The sequence below is a fragment of the Salvelinus sp. IW2-2015 genome, unplaced genomic scaffold, assembly GCF_002910315.2.
Source record: "Salvelinus sp. IW2-2015 unplaced genomic scaffold, ASM291031v2 Un_scaffold83, whole genome shotgun sequence".
NCBI classification, from domain to species: domain Eukaryota; kingdom Metazoa; phylum Chordata; class Actinopteri; order Salmoniformes; family Salmonidae; genus Salvelinus; species Salvelinus sp. IW2-2015.
The window spans coordinates 5,265,808-5,289,880 of record NW_019942514.1 but is presented as its reverse complement, the minus strand read 5'-3'; the positions used below and the strand labels follow the sequence as shown (position 1 = coordinate 5,289,880).

General features: G+C 44.3%; 1 protein-coding gene across 5 annotated transcripts in view; it reads left to right on the top strand.

Annotated features, from left to right (window-relative positions):
* LOC112068109 (kinase D-interacting substrate of 220 kDa B) overlaps window positions 1–24,073 on the top strand; it is a 90,425-nt gene that overhangs the window by 16,046 nt on the left and 50,306 nt on the right. For all 5 annotated transcript variants that reach the window (XM_070438033.1, XM_024135154.1, XM_024135153.1 and 2 more), the window contains 8 exons: window positions 292–471; window positions 751–916; window positions 1,034–1,185; window positions 3,557–3,657; window positions 3,797–3,982; window positions 4,421–4,561; window positions 21,272–21,512; window positions 22,061–22,149. In XM_070438033.1, coding sequence (XP_070294134.1) covers window positions 292–471; window positions 751–916; window positions 1,034–1,185; window positions 3,557–3,657; window positions 3,797–3,982; window positions 4,421–4,561; window positions 21,272–21,512; window positions 22,061–22,149 — 1,256 coding nt within the window. The remainder of the gene's footprint in view (window positions 1–291; window positions 472–750; window positions 917–1,033; window positions 1,186–3,556; window positions 3,658–3,796; window positions 3,983–4,420; window positions 4,562–21,271; window positions 21,513–22,060; window positions 22,150–24,073) is intronic.

Here is a 24,073-nt window from a genome sequence, read left to right as displayed (position 1 = left end):
AGAGGAATATCACTAGGGCTGTTCTTTTGCTAGTGTCCCACGGCTCTCATTTAAAAATAATTTGGCTTTTAACCTCTCAATAAACAACAGCAATATGAATCTAAAAGTGAATATGTCAGCCCATTTTAGTAATGTTCTGTACATAAGCTCTGTAAAATGAGCTTCCTTTTTCTCATTACCAGGCTGTCTGCCTTAGTGCCTCATTTGTAGTTTCCTGTGTAAGGCAGGAACCGCTAGGTCCTACTCATTTTCACTTGCCTATTATTTTTGTATCACCTCTCTCTCCTCCAGATGAGATGAAGACATTTGCAGGCCAGCAGATTGAGCCTCTGTTCCAGTTCTCGTGGCTGGTGGTGTTCCTGTCCCTGCTGCTGTGTGGTTCTGTAGCTCTGGTCCTGGGCTTCACCGTCGACCCCCGCCTGGCCATCGCTGTCTCCCTCAGCCTCCTCACCCTGCTCTACGTCTTCTTTGGTGAGGAACACTAGAATAGAGTAGAACGGGATGGAGGAGAATGAAATGGGTAAACAAAAAACTCTGGGCCTGGGGTTTCCTGCAGTTAAGGAGAGTTGCATGTATTACATCACTAGAGGGCGCCTTGGGTCTACGTTTCCAGCGATCTTACAGCGTTTTGCTACATGCAACTGCATTTTTCACGTTCTACCCACTGGATGTCATCATAGGTAGGGGAAAGTCTGATGGTCAATCAGAAATGTGATGTATTCTTTTCTCTCACTCTCTCCCTCCCTGCAGTGTTGGTGTACTTCGGGGGTCGTCGTGAGGGGGAGAACTGGAACTGGGCGTGGGTCCTCAGCACCCGTCTGGCCCGCCAGGTGGGCTACCTGGAGCTGCTTCTCAAACTCATGTTTGTCAACGCCCCCGAGCTGCCAGAGCAGACTACCCGTGCCCTGCCTGTCAGGTATTACACACGCATACATATCTTGACGTGAACGACCTTCAATAGAAAAAGTATATTCTAGAAACCTTGCCTGTGTGTGTGTGTGTGTGTGTGTGTGTGTGTGTGTGTGTGTGTCAGGTTCTTGTTCACAGACTACAACCGTCTGTCCAGTGTGGGAGGGGAGACCAGCCTGGCAGAGATGATAGCCACCCTGTCTGATGCCTGTGAGAGGGAGTTTGGCTTCATGGCCACCCGCCTCTTCAGGGTGTTCAAGAACGAGGAGAACCAAGGTACTATGTCTTCACTTTGGATATCCTTTATAACCTTGCCGTATTACCTCTGTCTTTAATACTGTATATTTAGTGTACAGCAGGCCTCGAATTTCCCTGCGGCCCCCTTGTGTGGGCGTTGTGCCCCCCTGGGCTGAAATAATTATAATTCCTATTACTCTCAGGTATCTCAATTCTTAATAGCCAATGCCTGTCAGGTGATCGGGTCCTTATCACAGGCCTCGCAGCCTCGAAGTACAAGTGAAGACAGACACATCGGGATGCAACGGTGCACGTCGTTCTTATGGAATTCCGAGGTGCACGTAGAAGAACTGTTCACGTTTACTTTTCCTCGGCCAACAGGATGAGTAACAAACAGCAAAAGCACGAGACTATGTCAACCTACTATCAACCTATTCTATTGGTCAGCTTGTCATTCTGTGCTAGAAATAAATCTTCCAAACAGAATCTGGGACAGTTGTGGGACGATAGATTCCAAATTCATACAACCAGTACATAAAAAAAACTTTTAAAAGCAATGAAGCTGATGCAACAGATCAGAACATTTAGCTTAACATTTTGATAAACTATTACTTCATCACATTATAAGCGCAGCAATGCGCACACAGCAGTAGGCTATGCAGTGCATTCAGAAAGTATTCAGACCCCATCCCTTTTTCCAAATGTTATGTTGCAGCCTTATTCTAAAATGCAAGCAGTTTCATGTGACAAAGATGAAAATATCCATTAGAAATGTAGAAAGATCTAAAGATGCAACAACTTGCATGGGTTGCTAATATGACTATGTATTTGGCTGCTGGACAGTAAAAAAAAGTTCATTTTGAAAACCAATAGAACGAGAGCCTACTGCTTTCGTGTTAAAATAATTCCCTCAATATCGGAATTTGGCTAGGCTACTTTGAAGTAAGGTAAGACATGACTCATACGTTTTTTGTTTTTTACCTCTCTTGGGTACGTGAGACGTTAGCGTCCCACCTCTTCAACAGCCAGTGAAACTGCCGGGCGCCAAATTCAAATACAGAAATACTCATTATAAAAATTCAGAAAACAAAACATATTTTACATAGGTTTAAAGATGAACTTCTTGTGAATCCAACCACGGTGTCAGATTTAAAAAATGCTTTACGGCGAAAGCATACCTTACGATTATTTGAGAACATAGCCCACTAGACAATTCATTACAAACAGTAACCAGACAAGTAGAAGAGATAAAATTAATTGTTTACCTTTGATGATCTTCATATGGTTGCACTCAGCAGACATTCAATTACTCAATAAATGTTCCTTTTGTTCGATAAAGTCTCTTTATATCCAAAAACCTCAGTTTTGTTCGCGTGTTTTCTTCAGTAATCCACAGGCTCAAACGCAGTCAAAACAGGCAGACAAAAAATCCAAATTGTATCCGTAAAGTTCATAGAAACATGTCAAACGATGTTTATATTCAATCCTCAGGTTGTTTTTAAATAATATTATCGCCTAAATAATCGATAATATTTCAACCGGACAATAACGTCGTCAATATAAAAGGTAAACAAGACTCTCGGTCGCGTGCATGAAAAAGCTCTGTGACACTTTAGGGTCCACTCATTCAGACTGCTCTTACTTCCTCATTTTTTAGAATACAAGCCTGAAACAATTTCTAAACACTGTTGACATCTAGTGGAAGGCATAGGAACTGCAATTTGAGTCCTAAGGCAATGGATACTGTAATGGCATTGAATAGAAAACTACAAAACCGAACGACTTCCCGAATTGATTTTTCTCAGGTTTTCGCCTGCCAAATCAGATATGTTATACTCACAGACACTATTTTAACAGTTTTGGAAACTTTAGAGTGTTTTCTATCCAAATCGACCAGTTATATGCATATCATATATTTTGGGCCCGAGAAGCAGGCAGTTTAATTTGGGCATGCTTTTCATCCAAAATTCCAAATGCTGCCCCCTACCCTAGAGAAGTTTTAAGTTCCAGTTTCTTTTCTCCAATTTCTCAATGATGGAGACCACTGTGCTCTTGAAATGTTCAACATTTTAGAAATTGTTTTATCCCCTTACCCAGATACAGTATATGCCTCAACACAATTCTATCTCAGAGATCTACAGACCGTTCCTCGGACTTCATGGTATAGTTTCTGCTCTGACATGCACTGTCAACTGTGGGACCTTATATAGACAGGTGTGTTTCTTTCTAAATCATGTCCAAACAATTGAATCGGCCACAGGTGAACTCCAATCAAGTTTCAGTGATCAAATAAAATTTGATGCACCTGAGCTCAATTTGGAGCGTCATAGAAAAGGGGTGTGAATACCTAGATATACTTAGAATAGCTAAATATACTTAGATATTTGTCCCCTCTCCCCTCCCCCTCCAGGTAAGAAGTGGAAGAAGACTTGCTGCGTGCCCAGCTTCATGCTGTTCGTCGTGACGCTGGGCTGCCTGATCACGGCCATGGCGCTGCTGGCCATCTTTAAGGTACCTACACACACTGACACACACACACAAATGTGCACATGCACACATGCACAAGCACACTCACTGTGTCGAGCATCTGCTGTACATGAAAAAACATTTCAACTACTTTTCGTGTGTGGACCTTGTTACATCTATTTAGGTGCAGCGTGAGAACCTTACGGTGAACGCTGTGCTGATCGCCATGGCCAGCGTGGTTGGCCTGGCCCTCCTGTTGAACTGTAAGACCTGGTGGCAGGTGGCTGACTCCGTCCTCAACTCCCAGAGGAAGAGACTGCACAGTGCCGCCAACAAGATGCACAAGCTCAAGAGCGAGGGATTCATGAAGGTAGTGGAAACCCTTTTTAGCACATTTTCAACGTCTTTTCAACATCCTTTCAACGTCTTTTGCTTATAGGGAATACTCTGTTTGATAGGTTCCTCTCCAGTGATATGCAAATGGTGCCGAATCCCTAACTTGAGAATAGATATGTAACTTGAAATTACGCAGCAATGTCGATACAGACTTGAACATGGAAGTTACATGTAGATCAAATTAGTTGATCGAGTTAGGATTTGGCTCATAATGTCGCAAGTTAAATGGTATTCTACAGTTTTAACATGGTTAAGAATAAATACATTATGTTGTTACATGATAGTGTTAGGCATTCAGGAGCTAAATTCCTACTACCGCTATCAAAACAGAGATGAATTAATAGGAAGAGACACATTGTCTGTAGTTATACAGTATGTAGTGGTTGATGGTGTGTGTGTTTGGTTGCTCCAGGTGTTGAAGCATGAGGTGGAGCTGATGTCCAAGATGGCCAAGACCATCGATAGCTTCACCCAGAACCAGACCCGCATGGCGGTCATCATTGACGGCCTGGATGCCTGCGAACAGGACAGAGTGCTGCAGATGCTCGACACGGTGTGTGTGTGTGTGTGTGTGCCTTTGCTGTGTGTGCATGTGTGTGTTTGTAACAATGACTGAATAAGACGTTAGTAACAATGGCTAAACACAAAAATGTAGGCTATACAATACTATACACAAAACTCACACTATCCATAACCATTTAGGGTGAAATCATTATCCATGACTCACTGGTCATTACTATTGATGGGGGTGGGGGGGTCGGTACAGTTACATATCGTGATAATATTTTTGACAATATTATATATATACTTTGACTCCAAGTATAGATAAAAAATACATTTAAAAAACACTCTATATACAAAAGTATGTGGACACCCCTTCAAATGAGTGGATTTGTCTATTTCAGCAACACCCGTTGCTGACAGGTGTATAAAATCAAGCACACAGCCATGCAATCTCCATAGACAAACATTGGCAGTAGAACGGCCTTACTGAAGAGCTCTGTGACTTTCAACGTGGCATCGTCATAGTCATAGGATGCCACTTTTCCAACAAGTCATTTCGTCAAATTTCTGCCCTGCTAGAGCTTCCCCGGTCAGCTAAATGCTGTGATTGTGAAGTGGAAACGTCTAGGAGGAGCAACGGCTCAACCGTGAACTGGTAGGCCACACAAGTTCACAGAACTGGCCCGCCGAGTGCGGAAGTGCATAAAAATGGTCTGTCCTCTGTTGCTCCAAACTGCAATGTCAGCGATATAACTGTTCTTCGGGAGATATAATGAAATAGGTTTCCATGGCCGAGCAGCCGCACATAAGATCACCATGCGCTACGCCAAGCGTCGGCTGGAGTGGTGTAAAGCTCACTGCCATTGGACTCTGGAGCAGTGGAAACACATTCTCTGGAGTGATGAATCACACTTCACCATCTGGCAGTCGGACGGATGAATCTGGGTTTGGCGGATGCCAGGAGAACGCTACATGCCCCAATGCATAGTGCCACCTGCAAAGTTTGGTGGAATAATGGTCTGGGGCTGGTTTTCATGGTTCGAGCTAGGCCCCTTAGTTCCAGTAAAGGGAAAGCTTAACACTACAGCAGGGAATGACATTCTAAACCATTCTGTGCTTCCAACTTTGTGGCAACAGTTTGGGGAAGGCCCTTTCCTGTTTCAGCATGACAATACCCCCATGCACAAAGCAAGGTCCATACAGAAATAGTTTGTCGAGATCAGTGTGGAAGAACTTGACTGGCCTGCACAGAGCCCTGACATCAACTCCATCAAACACCTTTAAGATGCATTGGAACGCCGACTGCGAGCCAGCTCCAGTCGCCCAACATCCGTGCCCGACCTCACTAATGCTCTTGTGGCTGAATGCCAGCAAGTCCCCGCAGCAATGTTCCAACATCTAGTGGAAAGCCTTCCCAGAAGAGTGGAGGCTGTTATAGCATCAAAGGAGCGACCAACTCCATATTAATGTCCATGATTTTGGAATGAGATGTTCAACCAGCAATGTCCACATAGTTTTGGTCATGTAGTGTACATACAGTGTGTATGTAAGATGGCGCCGGAGAAGAAGGCAGACGTTTTACGTGCCACCAGCCTATTGTGTTTTTTTAAATTTTATTTGCGTTGTTTGTAACTTATTTTTGTACTTATTTTGTACATAATGTTGCTGCTACTGTCTCTTATGACCAAAAATAATTTCTAGACATCAGGACTGCGATTACTCACCACAGACTAGCAGAATCCTTTTTTTTGTTTCGCGACTCTGACGAGCTCGACGTGAAAGATATACTGCTTCCTCAGGAACAGGCCCCAATCCCTGTGATCTGCGTGAAGAGGGGGCGGAGAAAGAGGGGCCGAAAAGCGGGCTGCCTTCTGAGAATTCGTAGGCGATCGAATAAACCCCCACTCCATTCTGCCAGCAAATGTGCAATCCTTGGAGAATAAAATTGACGAGTTACGTGGAAGATTAAACAGCCAACGGGACATTAATAACTGTAACATCTTATGCTTCACGGAGTTGTGGCTGAACAACGACAATATCAACATACTGCTGGCTGGTTATTCGATGTACCGGCAGGATAGAACAGCGGCTTCTGGTAAGACAAGGGGCGGCGAACTATGTATTTTTGTAAATAACAGCTGGTGCACGAGATCTAAGGAAGTCTCGAGCTATTACTCTACCTCTGGCAAGCATCTCATGATAAGCTGTAGACCACACTACCTACCAAGAGAGTTTTCATCTGTATTCTTCGTAGCTGTTTACATACCACCACAGACTGATGGTGGCACTAAGACCGCATTGCATGAGCTGTAGTCCACCATAAGAAAATGCTCACCCAGAGGCGGAGCTCCTAGTAGCCGGGGACTTTAATGCAGGGAAATATAAATCTGTTTTACCAAATTTCGATCAGAATGTTAAATATACAATCAAAGAAAAAAATCTCTGGACCACCTATACTCCACACACAGAGACGTATACAAAGCTCTCCCTAACCCTCCATTTGTCAAATCTGACCATAATTCTATCATAATGATTCCTGCTTACAAGCAAAAATTAAAGCAGGAAGCACCAGTGACTAGATCAATAAAAAAGTGGTCAGATGAAGCAGATGCTAAGCTGCAGGACTGTTTTGCGATGACAGACAGGAATATGTTCCGGGATTCCTCCGATTCTATTGAGGAGTACACCACATCAGTCATTGGCTTCATCAATAAGTGCATCGACGACGTCGTCCCCACACTGACCGTACGTACATGCCCCAACCAGAAGCCATGGGTTACAGGCAGCATCTGCACTGAGCTAAAGGCTAGAGCTGCCACTTTCAAGGAGCAGGACTCTAACCCGGAAGCTTATAAGAAATCCTGCTATGCCCTCCGATGAACCATCAAACAGGCAAAGCGTCAATACAGGACTAAGATCGAATCGTACTACACCGGCTCTGATGCTCGTCGGATGTGGCAGGGCTTGCAAACAATTCCGACAAAGGGCAACAGCCAGAGCTGCCCAGTATGACACAAGCCTACCAGACGAGCTAAACTACTTCTATTGCTCGCTCGAGGCAAAAACACTGAAACATGCATGAGAGCACCAGCTGTTTCGGGAAGAGCTGGTGTGATCACTCTCCGCAGCGATGTGAGTAAGACCTTTAAACAGGTCAACATTCACAAGACCGCAGGCCAGAGGATTACTGCGAGCATGCGCTGACCAACTGGCAAGTGTCTTCACTGACATTTTCAACGTCTCCCTGTCCGCTGTCTGTAATACCAACATGTTTTAAGCAGACCACCATAGTGCCTGTGCCCAAGAACACTAAGGTAACCTGCCTAAATGACTACCGACCGTAGCACTCGCGTTGTAGCCATGAAGTGCTTTGAAAGGCTGGTCATTGCTGCCATCAACACCATCATCCCAGAAACTCTACACCCACTCCAGTTTGCATACCACCCCAACAGATCCACAGATGATGCAATTCTCTATTACACTCCCACACTGCCCTTTCCCACCTGACGACAAAGGAAACACCTACAGTGGGGCAAAAAAGTATTTAGTCAGCCACACAATTGTGCAAGTTCTCCCACTTAAAAAGATGAGAGAGCCTGTAATTTTCATCATAGTACACTTAACTATGACAGACAAAATGAAGAAAAGATCCAGAAAATCACATTGTAGGATTTTCTATGAAATTTATTTGCAAATTATGGTGGAAAATAAGATTTGGTCACCTACAAAAAAAGCAAGATTTCTGCGCTCTCACAGACCTGTAACTTCTTCTTTAGAGCTCCTCTGTCCTCCACTCATTACTTGTATTATATGGCACCTGTGTGAATGTTTTCAGTATAAAGACACCTGTCCACAACCTCACAACAGTCACACTCCAAACTCCACTATGGCACCAAAGACCAAAGGCTGTCAAAGGACACCAGAAACCAAAATTGTAGACCTGCACCGGCTGGGAAGACTGAATCTGCAATAGGTAAGCAGCTTGTTTGAAGAAATCAACTTGGAGAGCAATTATTAGGAAATGAAGACATACAAGACCACTGATAATCTCCTCGATCTGGGCTCCACGCAAATCTCACCCCGTGGGTCAAATGATCACCAGAACGTGAGCAAAAATCCCAGAACCACACGGGGGACCTAGTGAATGACCTGCAGCGAGCTGGACAACATAAACAAATATTAACTGACAAGCACCTACCATCATAACACACTACCGCGCCAGGACTTCAATCTGTCATGTTGCAGACGTGTCTCCCTCTTGAATGCCAGACATGCCAGACTTCTAGTTTGCTAGAGAGCATTTGGATGATCCAGAAGAAGATTGGGAGAATGTCATATGGTCAGATGAAACCAAAATAGAACTTTTTGGTAAAAACTCAACTCGTCGTGTTTGGAGGACAAAGAATGCTGAGTTGCATCCAAAGAACACCATACCTACTGTGAAGCATGGGGGTGGAAACATCATGCTTTGGGGCTGTTTTTCTGCAAAGGGACCAGGAAGACTGATCCGTGTATAGGACAGAATGAATGGGGCTATGTATCGTGAGATTTTGAGTGAAAACCTCCTTCCATCAGCAAGGGCATTGAAGATGAAAVGTGGCTGGGTCTTTCAGCATGACAATGATCCCAAACACACCGCCCGGGCAACGAAGGAGTGGCTTCGAAAGAAGCATTTCAAGGTCCTGGAGTGGCCTAGCCAGTCTCCAGATCTCAACGCCATAGAAAATCTTTGGAGGGAGTTGAAAGTCCGTGTTGCCCAGCAACAGCCCCAAAACATCACTGCTCTAGAGGAGATCTGCATGGAGGAATGGGCCAAAATACCAGCAACAGTGTGTGAACCTTGTGAAGACTTACAGAAAACGTTTGACCTCTGTCATTGCCAACAAAGGGTATATAACAAAGTATTGAGAAACTTTTGTTATTTCTCATTTTGTCTGTCATAGTTGAAGTGTACCTATGATGAAAATTACAGGCCTCATCTTTTTAAGTGGGAGAACTTGCACAATTGGTGGCTGACTAAATACTTTTTTGCCCCACTGTATGTGAGAATGCTGTTCATTGACTACAGCTCAGCGTTCAACACCATAGTGCCCTCAAACCTCACCAATAAGCTAAGGGCCCTGGGACTAAACACCTCCCTTTGCAACTGGATCCTGGACTTCATGACAGGCCGCCCCCAGGTAGTGAGGGTAGGTAACAACACATCTGCCATGCTGATCCTCAACACAGGGGCCCCTCAGAGGTGCGTGCTCAGCCACCTCCTGTACTCCCTGTTCACTCATGACTGCATGGCCAGGCACAATCATTAAATTAGCTGATGACACAACAGTGGTAGGCCTGATCACCGACAACGATGAGACAGCCTATAGGGAGGGGGTCAGAGACCTGGCCTTGTGATGCCAGGACAACAACCTCTCCCTCAACGTGATCAAGACAAAGGAGATGATTGTGGACTACAGGAAAAAGAGGACAGAGCACGCCCCCATTCTCATCGACGGGGCTGCAGTGGAGCAGGTTGAGAGCTTCAAGTTTCTTGGTGTCCACATCACCAACAAACTAACATGGTCCAAGCACACCAAGATAGTTGTAAAACGGGCACTACAAAACCTATTCCCCTTCAGGAGACTGAAAGTATTTGGTATGGGTCCTCAGATCATCAAAAGGTTCTACAGCTGCACCATCGAGAGCATCCTGACTGGTTGAATCACTGCCTGGTATGGCAATTGCTCAGCCTCCGACCGCAAGGCACTATAGAGGATATTGCGAACGGCCCAGTGCATCACTGGGGCCAAGCTTCCTGCCATCCAGGACCTCGCCTGCATACCAGGCGTTGTCAGAGGAAGGCCCTAAAAATTGTCAAAGACTCCAGCCACCCTAGTCATAAACTGTTCTCTCTGCTACCGCACGGCAAGTGGTACCGGAGCGCCAAGTCTAGGTCCAAGAGTCTTCTAAACAGCTTCTACCCGCAAGTCATAAGACTCCTAAACATCTAGTCAAATGGCTACCCAGACTATTTGCATTGCCCCCCCCCCCCTTCTTTACATCACAGCTACTCTCTGTTGTCATCTATGAATAGTCACTTTAATAACTATGTACAAACTATCTCAACTAACCGGTGCCCCCGCACATTGACTCTGTATCGGTACCCCCCTGTATATAGTCTCGCTATTGTTATTTTACTGCTGCTCTTTAATTACTTATTTTTGTCTATTATTCTTATCCTAATTCATAACTGCATTGTTGGTTATATAGTACCAGTAAAAAGTTTGGACACACCTACTCATTGAAGTTAATATATATATATATTTTTTTACTATTTTCTACATTGTTGAATAATAATGAAGACACCAAACTATGAAATAACACATATGGAATCATGTAGTAACCAAAAAAGTGTAAACAAATCAAAATATATTTTAGATTCTTCAAAGTAGCCACCCTTTCTTTGCCTTGATGACAGTTTTGCACACTCTTGCTATTCTCTCCACCAGCTTCACCTGGAATGCTTTCCCAACAGTCTTGAAGGAGTTCCCACATATGCTGAGCACATGTTGGCTGCTTTTCCTTCACTCTGCGGTCCAACTCATCCCAAACCATCTCAATTGGGTTGAGGTCGGGTGATTGTGGAGGCCAGGTCATCTGATGCAGCACTCCATCACTCTCTGTCTTGGTCAAATAGCCCTTACACAGCCTGTAGGCGTGTTGGGTCATTGTCCTGTTCAAAACCAAATGATAGTCCCACTAAGCGCAAACCAGATGGGATGGCGTATCGCTGCAGAATGCTGTGGTAGCCATGCTGGTTAAGTCTGCCTTTTTTAAATTATAAAAAAATCACCAACAGTGTCACCAGCAAAGCACCATCACACCACCTCCTCCATGCTTCACGGTGGGAACCACACATGAGGAGATCATTCGTTCACCTAATCTGCGTCTCACAAAGACACGGCGGTAGGAACCAGAAATCTCACATTTGGACTCATCAGACCAAAGGACAGATTTCCACCGGTCTAATGTCCATTGTTCGTGTTTCTTGGCCCAAGGAAGTCTCTTCTTCTTATTGGTGTCCTTTAGTAGTGATTTCTTTGCAGCATTTTGACCATGAAGGCCTGATTCACCCAGTCTTCTCTGAACAGTTGATGTTGAGATGTGTCTGTTACTTAAACTCTGTGAAGCATTTATTTGGGCTGCAATTTCTAAGGCTGGTAACTCTAATGAACTTATCCTCTGCAGTAGAGGTAACTCTGGGTCTTCCTGTCCTGTGGCGGTCCTCATGAGAGCCAGTTTCATCATAGCGCTTGATGGTTTTTGCGACTGCACTTGAAGGAACTTTGAAAGTTCTTGACATTTTCCACATTGACTGACCTTCATGTCTTAAAGTAACGGACTGTCGTTTCTCTTTGCTTATTTAGAGCTGTTCTTGCCATAATATGAACGTTGGTCTTTTACCAAATAGGGCCATCTTCTGTATACCACCCCTACCTTCTCACAACACAACTGATTAGCTGAAATGCATTAAGAAGGAAAGAAATTACAAGGCACACCTGTTAATCGAAATGCATTCCAGTTGAGAACCTACTTCATGAAGCTGGTTGAGAGAATGCCAAGAGTGTGCAAAGCTGTCATCAAGGCAAAGGGTGGCTACTTTGAAGAATCTCAAATGTTGATTTGTTTAACTCTTTTTTTGGTTACTACATGTTTCCATAAAGTATGTGTTATTTCATAGTTTTGATGTCTTCACTATTATTCTATAATGTGGAAAATAGTAAAAAATAAATAAAAACCCTTAAATGAGTAGGTGTGGCCAAACTTTTGACTGGTACTGTGTGTGTGTGTATATATATATATATATATATATATATACACACAGTTGAAGTCGAAAGTTCACATACACCTCAGCCAAATACATTTAAACTCAGTTTTTCACAACTCCTGACATTTAATCCTAGTAAATATCCTTGTCTTCGGTATTTAGGATCACCACTTTATTTTAAGAATTGTAAATGTCAGAATAATAGTAGAGAGAATTATTATTTCAGCTTTTATTTCTTTCATCACATTCCCAGTGGGTCTGAAGTTTACTACACTCAATTAGTATTGGTAGCATTGCCTTTAAGTGGTTTAACTTGGGTCAAACGTTTCGGGTAGCCTTCCACAAGCTTCCCACAATAAGTTGGGTCAATTTTGGCACATTCCTCCTGACAGAGCTGTGTAACTGGGTCAGGTTTGTAGGCCTCTTTGCTCGCACACTTCTTTTCAGTTCTGCCCACAAATTTCTATAGGATTGAGGTCAGGGCTTTGTGATGGCCACTCCAATACCTTGACTTGTTGTACTTAAGCCATTTTGCCACACTTTGGAAGTATGCTTGGGTCATTGTCCATTGGAAGACCCATTTGCGACCAAGCTTTAACTTCCTGACTGATGTCTTGAGGTGTTGCTTCAATATAACCACATAACTACCTTCCTCTTGATGCCATCTATTTTGTGAAGTGCACCAGCCCTTCCTGCAGCAAAGCACCCCACAACATGATGCTGCCACCCCGTGCTTCACGTTTGGATGGTGTTCTTCGGCTTGCAAGCATCCCCCTTTTCCTCCAAACATAACGATGGTCATTATGGCCAAACAGTTTCTGTTTTTGTTTCATCAGACCAGAGGACATTTGTCCAAAAAGTACGATCTTTGTCCCCATGTGCAGTTGCAAACCGTAGTCTGGCTTTTTTATGGCGGTTTTGGAGCAGTGGCTTCTTCCTTGCTGAGCGGCCTTTCAGGTTATGTCGATATAGGACTAGTTTTACTGTGGATATAGATACTTTGTCCATTGTCCTGTTGTAGGAGGAAATTGTCTCCAATTAAGCGCCGTCCACAGGGTATAGTGTTGCAAAATGGAGTGATAGCCTTCCTTCTTCAAGATCCCTTTTACCCTGTACAAATCTCACATTTTACCACCACCAAATCACCCCGAGACCATCACATTGCCTCCACCATGCTTGACAGATGGCGTCAAGCACTCCTCCAGCATCTTCATTTTTTCCTGCATCTCACAAATGTTATTCTTTGTGATCCGAACACCTCAAACTTAGATTCGTCTGTCCATAACACTTTTTTCCAATCTTCCTCTGTCCAGTGTCTGTTCTTTTGCCTATCTTAATCTTTTATTTTTATTGGCCAGTCTGAGATATGGCTTTTTCTTTATAGCTCTGTCTCGAAGGCCAGCATCCCGGAGTCAACTCTTCATTGTTGATGTTGAGACTGGTGTTTTTACGTGTACTATTTAATGAAGCTTCCAGTTGAGGACTTGTGAGGCATCTGTTTCTCAAACTAGACACTGTAATGTACTTAGAGTATCTAATGTCTTGCTCAGTTGTTCACCGGGGCCACCACTCCTCTTTCTACTCTGGTTGGAGCCAGTTTGCGCTGTTCTGCGAAGGGAGTAGTACACAGCGTTGTATGAGCTCTTCAGTTTCTTGGCAATTTCTCGTGTGGAATAGCCTTCATTTCTCAGAACAAGAATAGACTGACGAGTTTCAGAAGAAAGTGCTTTGTTTCTGGCCATTTTGAGCCTGTAATCGAACCCACAAATGCTGATGCTCCAGATGCTCAGCTAGTCTAAAGAAGGCCGGTTTTATTGCTTCTTTAATCAGACACAACAGTTTTCAGCTGTGCTAACATAATTGCAAAGGGGTTTTCTAATGATCAATTAGCCTTTTAAAATGATAAACTTGGATGAGCTAACACAACGTGCCATTGGAACACAGGAGTGATGGTTGCTGATAATGGGCCTCTGTACGCCTATGCAGATATTCCATAAAAAATCAGCCGTTTCCAGCTACAATAGTCATTTACAACATTAACAATGTCTACACTGTATTTCTGATCAATTTGATGTTATTTTAATGGACCAATTTTTTTTGCTTTTCTTTCAAAAACAAGGACATTTCTAAGTGACCCCAGTCTTTTGAACAGTGGTGTGTGTAAACACTTTTTTTTTTAAATGTCTTTGCTAGGTAGTGTTAGCTAGTGCTAGCCGGCTCTACCTGCGCCACTACTCTGGTAGTTTTCATTCTATAGCTTGTTCTCCATCTTTTTAAATAGTGAGCCAACATGTTTTCAGCAATTTTATTTCCAAAACAATTCTCTCATGCTCTCTCTTGTCTCTCTGCAGCAGACATATACAGAGCAATATATTTGGAACATCAAATCGCAATAAAATCACAGTATCAAGTCACATGACCAAGATTGACCTTTCAAAGCCTCTTGCATAAAGCAATAATTGTATGGCCTATGGACACAGGGCATACAGTAGCCATCCCCTTTAAGCCTCCCCTATTACCCAGAGTTCAAATTCCTCTTCCCAGCTGGAGTAATAGAATTGCCTCTAGCTAAATGTTATTATTTGGGGATGAAATGTGCTAATGAAATGTTCTGTGCAAACGAACCAGCACCTCGCCTCCCTCTGAGCTAACTCTCTTATTTTTAATACGAATATTAGAAAATTTGATTTTTCAGCAAAGTAAATATTTTTCCATTTTGTAGATGTATGATATTACAAAGCTATATTCATATGATGATATGAGGACATCGATATGAATAGGAGGGGTTGGAATAGATACAGAATGAGTGATTATCAGGTATAATTAAATTACAGGGACGAACACAGTATAAGCAGATAGTTGTTTTGCTGTGGACACACACACATACCGCCCGAGGGTGGTTAGTCCTGTGGCTAATAGACTGTAAATGGAGCACAAATCAGGATCCTGTGACACTTCGACAATGTCTCTCATCAGGCTTGGAAAGTCCCTGTGTGTGTGTGTGTGCTGTGTGTGTGTGTGTGTGTGTGTGTGTGTGTGTGTACGCGCTGTCGACCATCAGGTTCCATCATAGTAATTTAGAGGGGTCTTCAACCTTTTCTTGCCTAGGGACCCCTTCCCAGGCAAACCGGTGACCCAGGGACCCCGATCATACATTAGCAGCAAAATAAATCTTCACATTTGTCTTATCAGGTGAATGATAATGACAAGGAGAAGAAATCAACATTTTAACCCTATCAGTCCCAAGACCCCAGCAAAAATCTACTTTTCATTTATCTGACTTTGATTTATCTGCATGTCCAACCCTTGTACACAAAAGTATGTGAACACCCATTCAATTAGTGGATTTGGATATTTCAGCCATGCCCGTTGCTGGCAGGTGTATAAAATCTAGCACACAGCCATGCATTATCCATAGACAAACATTGGCAGTAGAATGGCCCGTACTGAAGAGCTCAGTGACTTTCAACGTGGCACCGTCATAGGATGCCATCTTTCCAACAAGTCAGTTCGTTAAATTTCTGCCCTGCTAGAGCTGCCTCGGAGCTGTTATTGTGAAGTGGAAACGTCTAGGAGCAACAACGGCTCAGCTGCGAAGTGGTAGGCCACACAAGGTCACAGAACGGGACCGCTGAAGCGCGTAGCGCATAAAATTTGCCTGTCCTTGGTTGCAACACTTACTACCGAGTTCCAAACTGCCTCTGGAAGCAACGTCAGCACAATAACTGTCCGCTTCCATGGCCGAGCAGCCGCACCCAAGTCTAAGATCACTATGCACAATGCCAAGCGTCGGCTGGAGTGGTGTAAAGCTCGCCGACAGAAATGGTTTGTACAGAAATAGTTTGTCGAGATCAGTGTGGAAGAACTTGCCTGACTGGCCTGCACAGAGTCCTGACCTCAACCCCATCAAATACCTTTGGGATGAATTGGAACGCCGACTGCGAGCCAGGCCTAATCGCCCAACATCAGTGCCCAAACTCCGCAGCAATGTTCCAACATCTAGTGGAAAGCTTTCCCAGAAGAGTGGAGGCTGTTATAGCAGCAAAGGGGGGACCAACTCCATATTAATGTCCGTCATTTTGGAATGAGACGTTCGATGAGCAGGTGTCCACATACCTTGGGCCATGTAGAGTATTTACCCTCACAATGAAATGTTTTACCATTTTCTTTTCAGGACAACTAGGGATACAAGTAGAACACAAAACAATTTAATAAACAGTTGCATTCATAAGTATATGAATTATATGGACAAATGTCAATATAAAAAAGTCAGCCAAGGCAAGAAATTGTACAAACAAATTTATATCAATGCTGTAAGTACAGAAATGGTTTGCTCAATGGGAAATGAATATCCGACTAGTTAGTGACAACTGTTTGGAATGTTGAGTTTGTGACAGCAACTATGTGAGATTTATTATAGACACTATGTCCTGGGATTTCCTATGTTCCTCTACGTAGAAGAACCCCTTACCTTCTGACGAATCTTGTGTAGCTTGTGAGCGTCATAGAGCACAACATGTTACATGTTCGTTAGAGTCTGTAGCTTAATAGTTTGTAGCTGAAACCATTCGGACTCGACCGACGTTTTGGTAAAAAGACCCGGCCCGGGCCCCTTCGGGATCTACCCTTGTCTCACAAACTGCTCTAGTTCAGCCCCCGTTAATCCCACAGACTATTGGAGAAGTAGACAAATCCACTGGTCCAACCTAGAAGTCTGTAGCTCGAACACACAATGTTTTAAAGGGGTTAGAAGTCCAAAACGCGCCGGCATTACAGTGGGACTCATTGGGTTAAAATGAATAGATTTGGTAGATCAGTTTGCATTATTTTGACCTCCCCACATTATAATTGGAAGAGGAAGTGTAAACTCTAACACAGCCTATAAGCTCGGATGGTAACTCCAAACACATTTTCACTAAGAGAAGCTGCTTAGCTGTTTAAACAGTGGTTAGCCATGTGTTAGCCAAAATGTAATTTCCCAGTCAAGAAAGCTTACCAGCAGCCTGCGGCACTATAGCTTTTAATGCAAACTAAGAGCTACAGTGCATTTGGAAAGTATTCAGACCCCTTGACTTTTTCCCCGTTTTGTTACGTTACAGCCTTATTGTAAAATGGATTAAATTCATTTTTTCCCTTATCAATCTACACACAATACCCCATAATGACAAAGCGAAAACAGGTTTTGACATTTTTGCAAATGTATTAAAAATAAAAAACATACCTTATTTTCATATGTATTCAGACCCAGGTGCATCCTGTTTCCAATGACCATCCTTGAGATGTTTCTACGACATGATTGGAGTCCACCTGTGGTAAATGCAATTGATTGGACATGATTTGGAAAGGCACACACCTGTTTTATATAAGGTCCTGCAGTTGACAGTGCACGTCAGAGTTAAAACCAAGCCAGGAGGTCGAAGGAAATGTCCGTAGAGCTCCGAGACATGATTGTGTCGAGGCACAGATCTGGGGAAGGGTACCAAAACATTTCTGCAGTATTGATTGTCCCCAGGAACACAGTGCCCTCCATCATTCTTAAATGGAAGAAGTTTGGAACCACTAAGACTCTTCCTAGAGCTGCCTGCCTGGTCAAACTGAGCAATCGGGATAGAAGGGCCTTGGTCAGGGAGGTGACCATGAACTTGATGGTCACTGACAGAGTTCCTCTGTGGAGGAAGGACAAACATCTCTGCAGCACTCCACCAACCAGGCCTATATGGTAGAGTGGCCAGACGGAAGCCACTCCTCAGTACTGCCCGCTTGGAGTTTGCCAAAAGGCACCTAAAGACTCTTTGGCCTGAATGCCAAGCGTCACGTCTGGAAGAAACCTGGCACCATCACTACGGTGAAACGTGGTGGCAGCATCATGCTGTGGGGATGTTTTTCAGCGGCAGGGACTGGGAGACTAGTCAGGATCTAGGAAAAGATGAACAGAGTAAAGTACAGAGATATCCTTCATGAAAACCTGCTCCAAAGCACTCAAGACCTCAGACTGGGGGAAAGGTTCACCTTCCAACAGGACAATGACCCTGAGCAGACAGCCAAGACAATGCACGAGTGGCTCCAGGACACATGTCTGAATGTCCTTGAGTGGCCCAGCCAGAGCCCAGACTTGAACCTGACCGAACATCTCTGGAGAGACCTGAAAATAGCTGTGCAGCTACGCTCCCCATCCAACCTGACAGAGCTTGAGAGGATCTGCAGAGAAGAATGGGAGAAACTCCCCAAATACAGGTGTGCCAAGCTGGTAGCGTCGTTCCCAAGAAGGCTGTAATCGCTGCCAAAGGTGCTTCAACAAAGTACTGAGTAAAGGGTCTGAATACTTACAGTACCAGTCAAAAGTTTGGACACGCCTACTCATTCCAGATTTTTTATTTTATTATTTTCTACATTGTAGAATATTAGTGAAGACATCAACTATGAAATAACATATGGAATCATGTAGTAACCAAAAATGTGTTAAATATATTTTGGATTCTTCAAAGTAGCCACCCTTTGCCTTGATGACAGCTTTGCACATGCTTGGCATTCTCTCAACCAGCTTCATGAGGTAGTCACCTGGAATGCATTTCAATTAAACAGGTGTGCCTTGTTAATATGTCAAATTCCTTTCCTTAATGCGTTTGAGCCAATCAGTTGTGTGGTATACAGAATCAAATCAAATCAAATTTTATTTGCAGTAGATGGCGCCGCTGCACCTTCTTCACCACACTGTCTGTGTGGGTGGACCAATTCAGTTTGTCCGTGATGTGTACGCCGAGGAACTTAAAACTTACTACCCTCTCCACTACTGTCTCGTCGATGTGGATAGGGGGGTGCTCCCTCTGCTGTTTCCTGAAGTCGACGATCATCTCCTTTGTTTTGTTGACGTTGAGTGTGAGGTTATTTTCCTGACACCACACTCCGAGGGCCCTCACCTCCTCCCTGTAAGCCGTCTCGTCGTTGTTGGTAATCAAGCCTACCATTGTAGTGTCATCTGCAAACTTGATGATTGAGTTGGAAGCTTGCATGGCCATGCAGTCGTGGGTGAACAGGGAGTACAGGAGAGGGCTCAGAACGCACCCTTGTGGGGCCCCAGTCTTGAGGATCAGCGGAGTGGAGATGTTGTTACCTACTCTCACCACCTGGGGGCGGCCCGTCGGGAAGTCCAGAACCCAGTTGCACAGGGCGGGGTTGAGACTCAGGGTCTCGAGCTTGATGACGAGTTTGGAGGGTACTATGCAATGGACATTAGACCGGTAGAAATCTGTCCTTTGGTCTGATGAGTCCAAATTGGAGATTTTTGGTTCCAACTGCCGTGTCGTTGTGAGACGCAGAGTAGGTGAACGGATGATCTCTGCATGTGTGGTTCCCACCGTGAAGCATGGAGGTGTGATGGTCTGGGGGTGCTTTTCTGGTGACACTGTCTGTTATTTATTTAGAATTCAAGGCACTCTTAACCAGCATGGCTACCACAGCATTCTGCAGCGATACGCCATCCCATCTGGTTTGCGCTTAGTGACACTATCATTTGTTTTTCAACAAGACAATGACCCAAAACACACCTCCAGGCTGTGTAAGGTCTATTTGACCAAGACGGAGAGTGATGGAGTGCTGCATCAGATGACCTGGCCTCCACAATCACCTGACCTCAACCCAATTTGAGATGGTTTTGGATGAGTTGGACCGCAGCGTGAAGGAAAAGCAGCCAACATGTGCTCAGCATATGTGGGAACTCCTTCAAGACTGTTGGAAAAGCATTCCCGGTGAAGCTGGTGGAGAGAATAGCAAGAGTGTGCAAAACTGTCATGAAGGCAAAGAAAGGGTGGCTACTTTTAAACAAATCTAAATAAAATTTAGATTCTTCACACTTTTTTGGTTGCCACATGATTCTGTATGTGTTGTTTCATAGTTTTGATGTCTTCACTATTATTCTACAATGTAGAAAATAGTAAAAAATAAAAAAAAAAAAAAAAAATTATGAGTGGGTGTGTCAACTTTTCAAATCAAATTTTATTTGTCACATACACATGGTTAGCAGATGTTAATGCGAGTGTAGTGAAATGCTTGTGCTTCTAGTACCGACAATGCAGTAATAACCAAAGAGTAATCTAACCTAACAATTTCACAACAACTACCTTATACACACAAGTGTAAAGGGATGAAGAATATGTACATAAAAATATATGAATGAGTGATGGTACAGAATGGCATAGGCAAGATGCAGTAGATGGTATAGAGTACAGTATATACATATGGGATGAGTAATGTAAGGTATGTAAACATTATATTAAGTGGCATTGTTTAAAGTGGCTAGTGATTTTTTTTTTTACATAACTTTTTCCATTATTAAAGTGGAATAAATAATTTATTATTATTATCAAAAAGCTTTTGACTGGTATGTGATAAATGTGATACTTAAGTTTTTTACATTTAATGCATTTGAAAAAAATTCAAAAACCCTGCTTTACCTTTTCATTATGGGGTATTGTGTGTAGATTGATTTGATCAATTTTAGAATAGGGCTGTAACGTAACAAAATGTGGGAAAAGTCAAGGGGTCTGAATACTTTCTGAATGCACTGTATATTCGTGGGTGCTTTTTCAAGGCCTATGTCAGAGGGCCGCTGACCCCCGGTTGAATACCCCTGATTTAGAGAGACAACTAGTAGGGAGGCCCCCTATTTGAATTGCTGTTGCATGTCCCCTTTAGAAACAGAACGTGATCGACAGATATGTGACCCCACAAACTCAACCTAACAAGATACTACAAATCATAGCCACAGTTTACAGATATTAACAAGTTGATGTCAAGTGTTTTTGTTCCCCAGTTGTGTGTATGACCACACTATGAATCTGACACAAGGTTCACCCTCAAATGATTTCAGGCTTTTATCATTCCAACAAGTCCACTACGGATGAGCAGTAGTGGATGAACCCAGGTCTAAATCCTCCTATTCCCCTTCACCAGGTGAGGGTGCTGTTCTCCAAAGGCCCCTTCATCTCCATTTTTGCCAGCGACCCCCACATCATCATCAAGGCCATCAACCAGAACCTGAACAGCGTGCTCAGGGACTCCAACATCAACGGCCACGACTACATGAGGAACATCGTCCACCTGCCTGTTTTCCTCAACAGCCGGGGGCTAAGCACGACCAGGAAGCTGTGCATGGCCGCCCCCACCTCCAACGGAGACCTGGCCAACCCTGAGGGTACGCAAGACATATGTATGGCATGTGTCACACAAACATGAAAACGCGCATACACACACAGGCCAGTGTTTCTTAATCCTGGGGACCCCAAAGGGTGTACATTTTTGTTAGGGTAAAAAATATCATGTGCATCAATTTGGGTCCCCGTGGACCAGGATTAGGAAACACTGACATCACTTTGGGTTCTGTGGACCAGGATTAGGAAACACTGACATCCCTTTGGGTTCTGTGGACCAGGATTAGGAAACACTGACATCACTTTGGGTCCTGTGGACCAGGATTAGGAAACACTGACATCACTTTGGGTCCTGTGGACCAGGATTAGGAAACACTGACATCACTTTGGGTCCTGTGGACCAGAATTAGGAAACACTGACATAGGCATAGACTAGACACGCACACACACACACACTCGCGCATTCTGACTTGCTGTAGGAAATGGTAATAATTTATCGTGAATAGGTTGGTTCTTTATATTAGGTGTTGTGATGAGACATCCCTGATGGTACTGTCTCTTTTTATCTCTCCTTTTCCACTCCTCTTCACAGGATGGCATGAGGAGATGGACAGGAACCTATCCTCAAACAGTCTGGGGGATCAGGCCAAGTTTGGCAGCAAGACGGCCCTCAACCGCAGGGTAAGCTCTTTCAGCCAGCCAACCCTCTCCATGCCCAGGCTGGGCCATAGATCTACCTGCAGAGGTCCTGTAGACCGGCAGAGTTCTGGCACAAAGACAAGTGATAGAACAAGGAACATAAGGAGATTGGGCGTCTGCGGGCAATGAAAGCTCAGTAAACGCATCAAAATGTTGCCTCTGAAGTGGTTTTTATGCTTCTTTTCCCATAGACACAGCTAGAGAAGACTAACATAGAAAGGGTGAGATAATGCACTTAAACCCACAGGCCCGGGGGTGTAGCTAGCTTCCTCTAGCCTTGCGGTGAACATAGTGGAGAGGGGTGGAGGAGGTCGGGAGCAAAAGAGCCTGTCTCTATCGCCGAGGAGTCTCTGCCTGGTAATTGATGTAATGTCTGTTTATCCTTCCTGCTGCGATGCCACACTGCCTAATGACAGGGAGGAGCAGCAGTGTGTCCCAGTGACAAAACGCTGGCATCGGTGGCTGCTGGCGGGAGGCTAAGTGGCCCTGCCTGCTTCCCCCTGCGAGGACCCCGTTTTGTTTGTTTATCTGTTTGTTTGTTTGGGCGTCTGATTTATTTGCCTGTTTTTTTTGGGGGTCTTTTATTTTCCTTGGGTCCCTTTTTTTTATTTCGGCGCCCACTTCTTTTTGTTTGCCCTCTCTGGCGGTTTCTTGGCTGCCAAGAAGGCAGTGAGTGGGTCTCTTTACAAGTGGAGCTAAGAAGGATGGAAGGAAGGAGGATGGAGGGAGAGAAAAAGCTCTCTGTCTCTCGGCTACTTAATTGCGGAGTTGTGGATCTTTAGCCTTCCAAGATGGCAGGGGAGGGGAAGTGAGGGAGGCGGGCCAGGCGAGCTCAGGCTTGTAAACAGTATTTGGCGCCGGGCTCTGGGCTGACGTGAGCTCAAAGTAAGTTTGCTTGTTTGGAGGAAAGACTCCAACTCTTACAGCAGTTTTTCAACATTCAGAGCTCAGCGATTTCTCCTGATGGTCTGGTTATACAGAAAAACAAGTCAATAAAACAACGATCAACTTTCCCCGATCACATTTCACTCCTTGAGCATGTCCAATGCATCTAAGTAAGGATCAAATGAGAGCCAATCACCTCCTTACTGAACCAATGCTGGCTATACACTCTCTCCCTACCAGTGAGGTCGTCACACGGCAGGCATTAAGTCCACATCAAAGTCCGCTCAGTGGCTGGTGGTGGTGTTCTGAGTGTGGCCTGACGAACACTCTCATATTTACAGCATCGCTGCACCGTTCAGCAAGCAGCACCTATTGTGGTCCTCCAAACAGCATTCCACTCATTTTGTACTCGCAGACAATGCAGAAAAGAGGTGAGATCTAGTCTCAATACGTAATTTAGTTTGAGACACACACACACACACACACACAACCCTGTGTGGACCCCAGGAAGCGTAGCTGTGGCTAATATCAAACAAACTTTGAGCCAGCTGTGTAAGGACAGTGACTGTGGACAGCTGATGCCTCTGTCTTGGTAGCACACAGTGTATATCCGTGCTTCCAGCCCTGGACATGCCCTGTTGAGCTCAACTGAGATCTCCAGTCTGTTAATTGGGCCCAGTAACAGAGCTGCTTGTGTGTTGGTGGGATGGGTGTTGGGAAAACAAGGATGGAAGAGACGGGACTAGAGGTCACACACCCAGGGAGCCGCTTGTCGCAAGGTGCACGGCACGCCACGGGGTGATGTCATCACGAGACTGCCACAAAACTGTCACGCGGTCATGTGGATTGTAGAACACAGGGCAGGTCAAACGAGGCCAGTGCTTGCTGTAAATACATGTTACTATCATTTTGATATGTAAAGCAAACACATAATACACTCTGTGGCCAGTTTATTAGGTACACCACCCCGTTCACAAAAATGGTTCGCTCCTGCAGACAGTGAGTCATGTGGCCGTGGCTT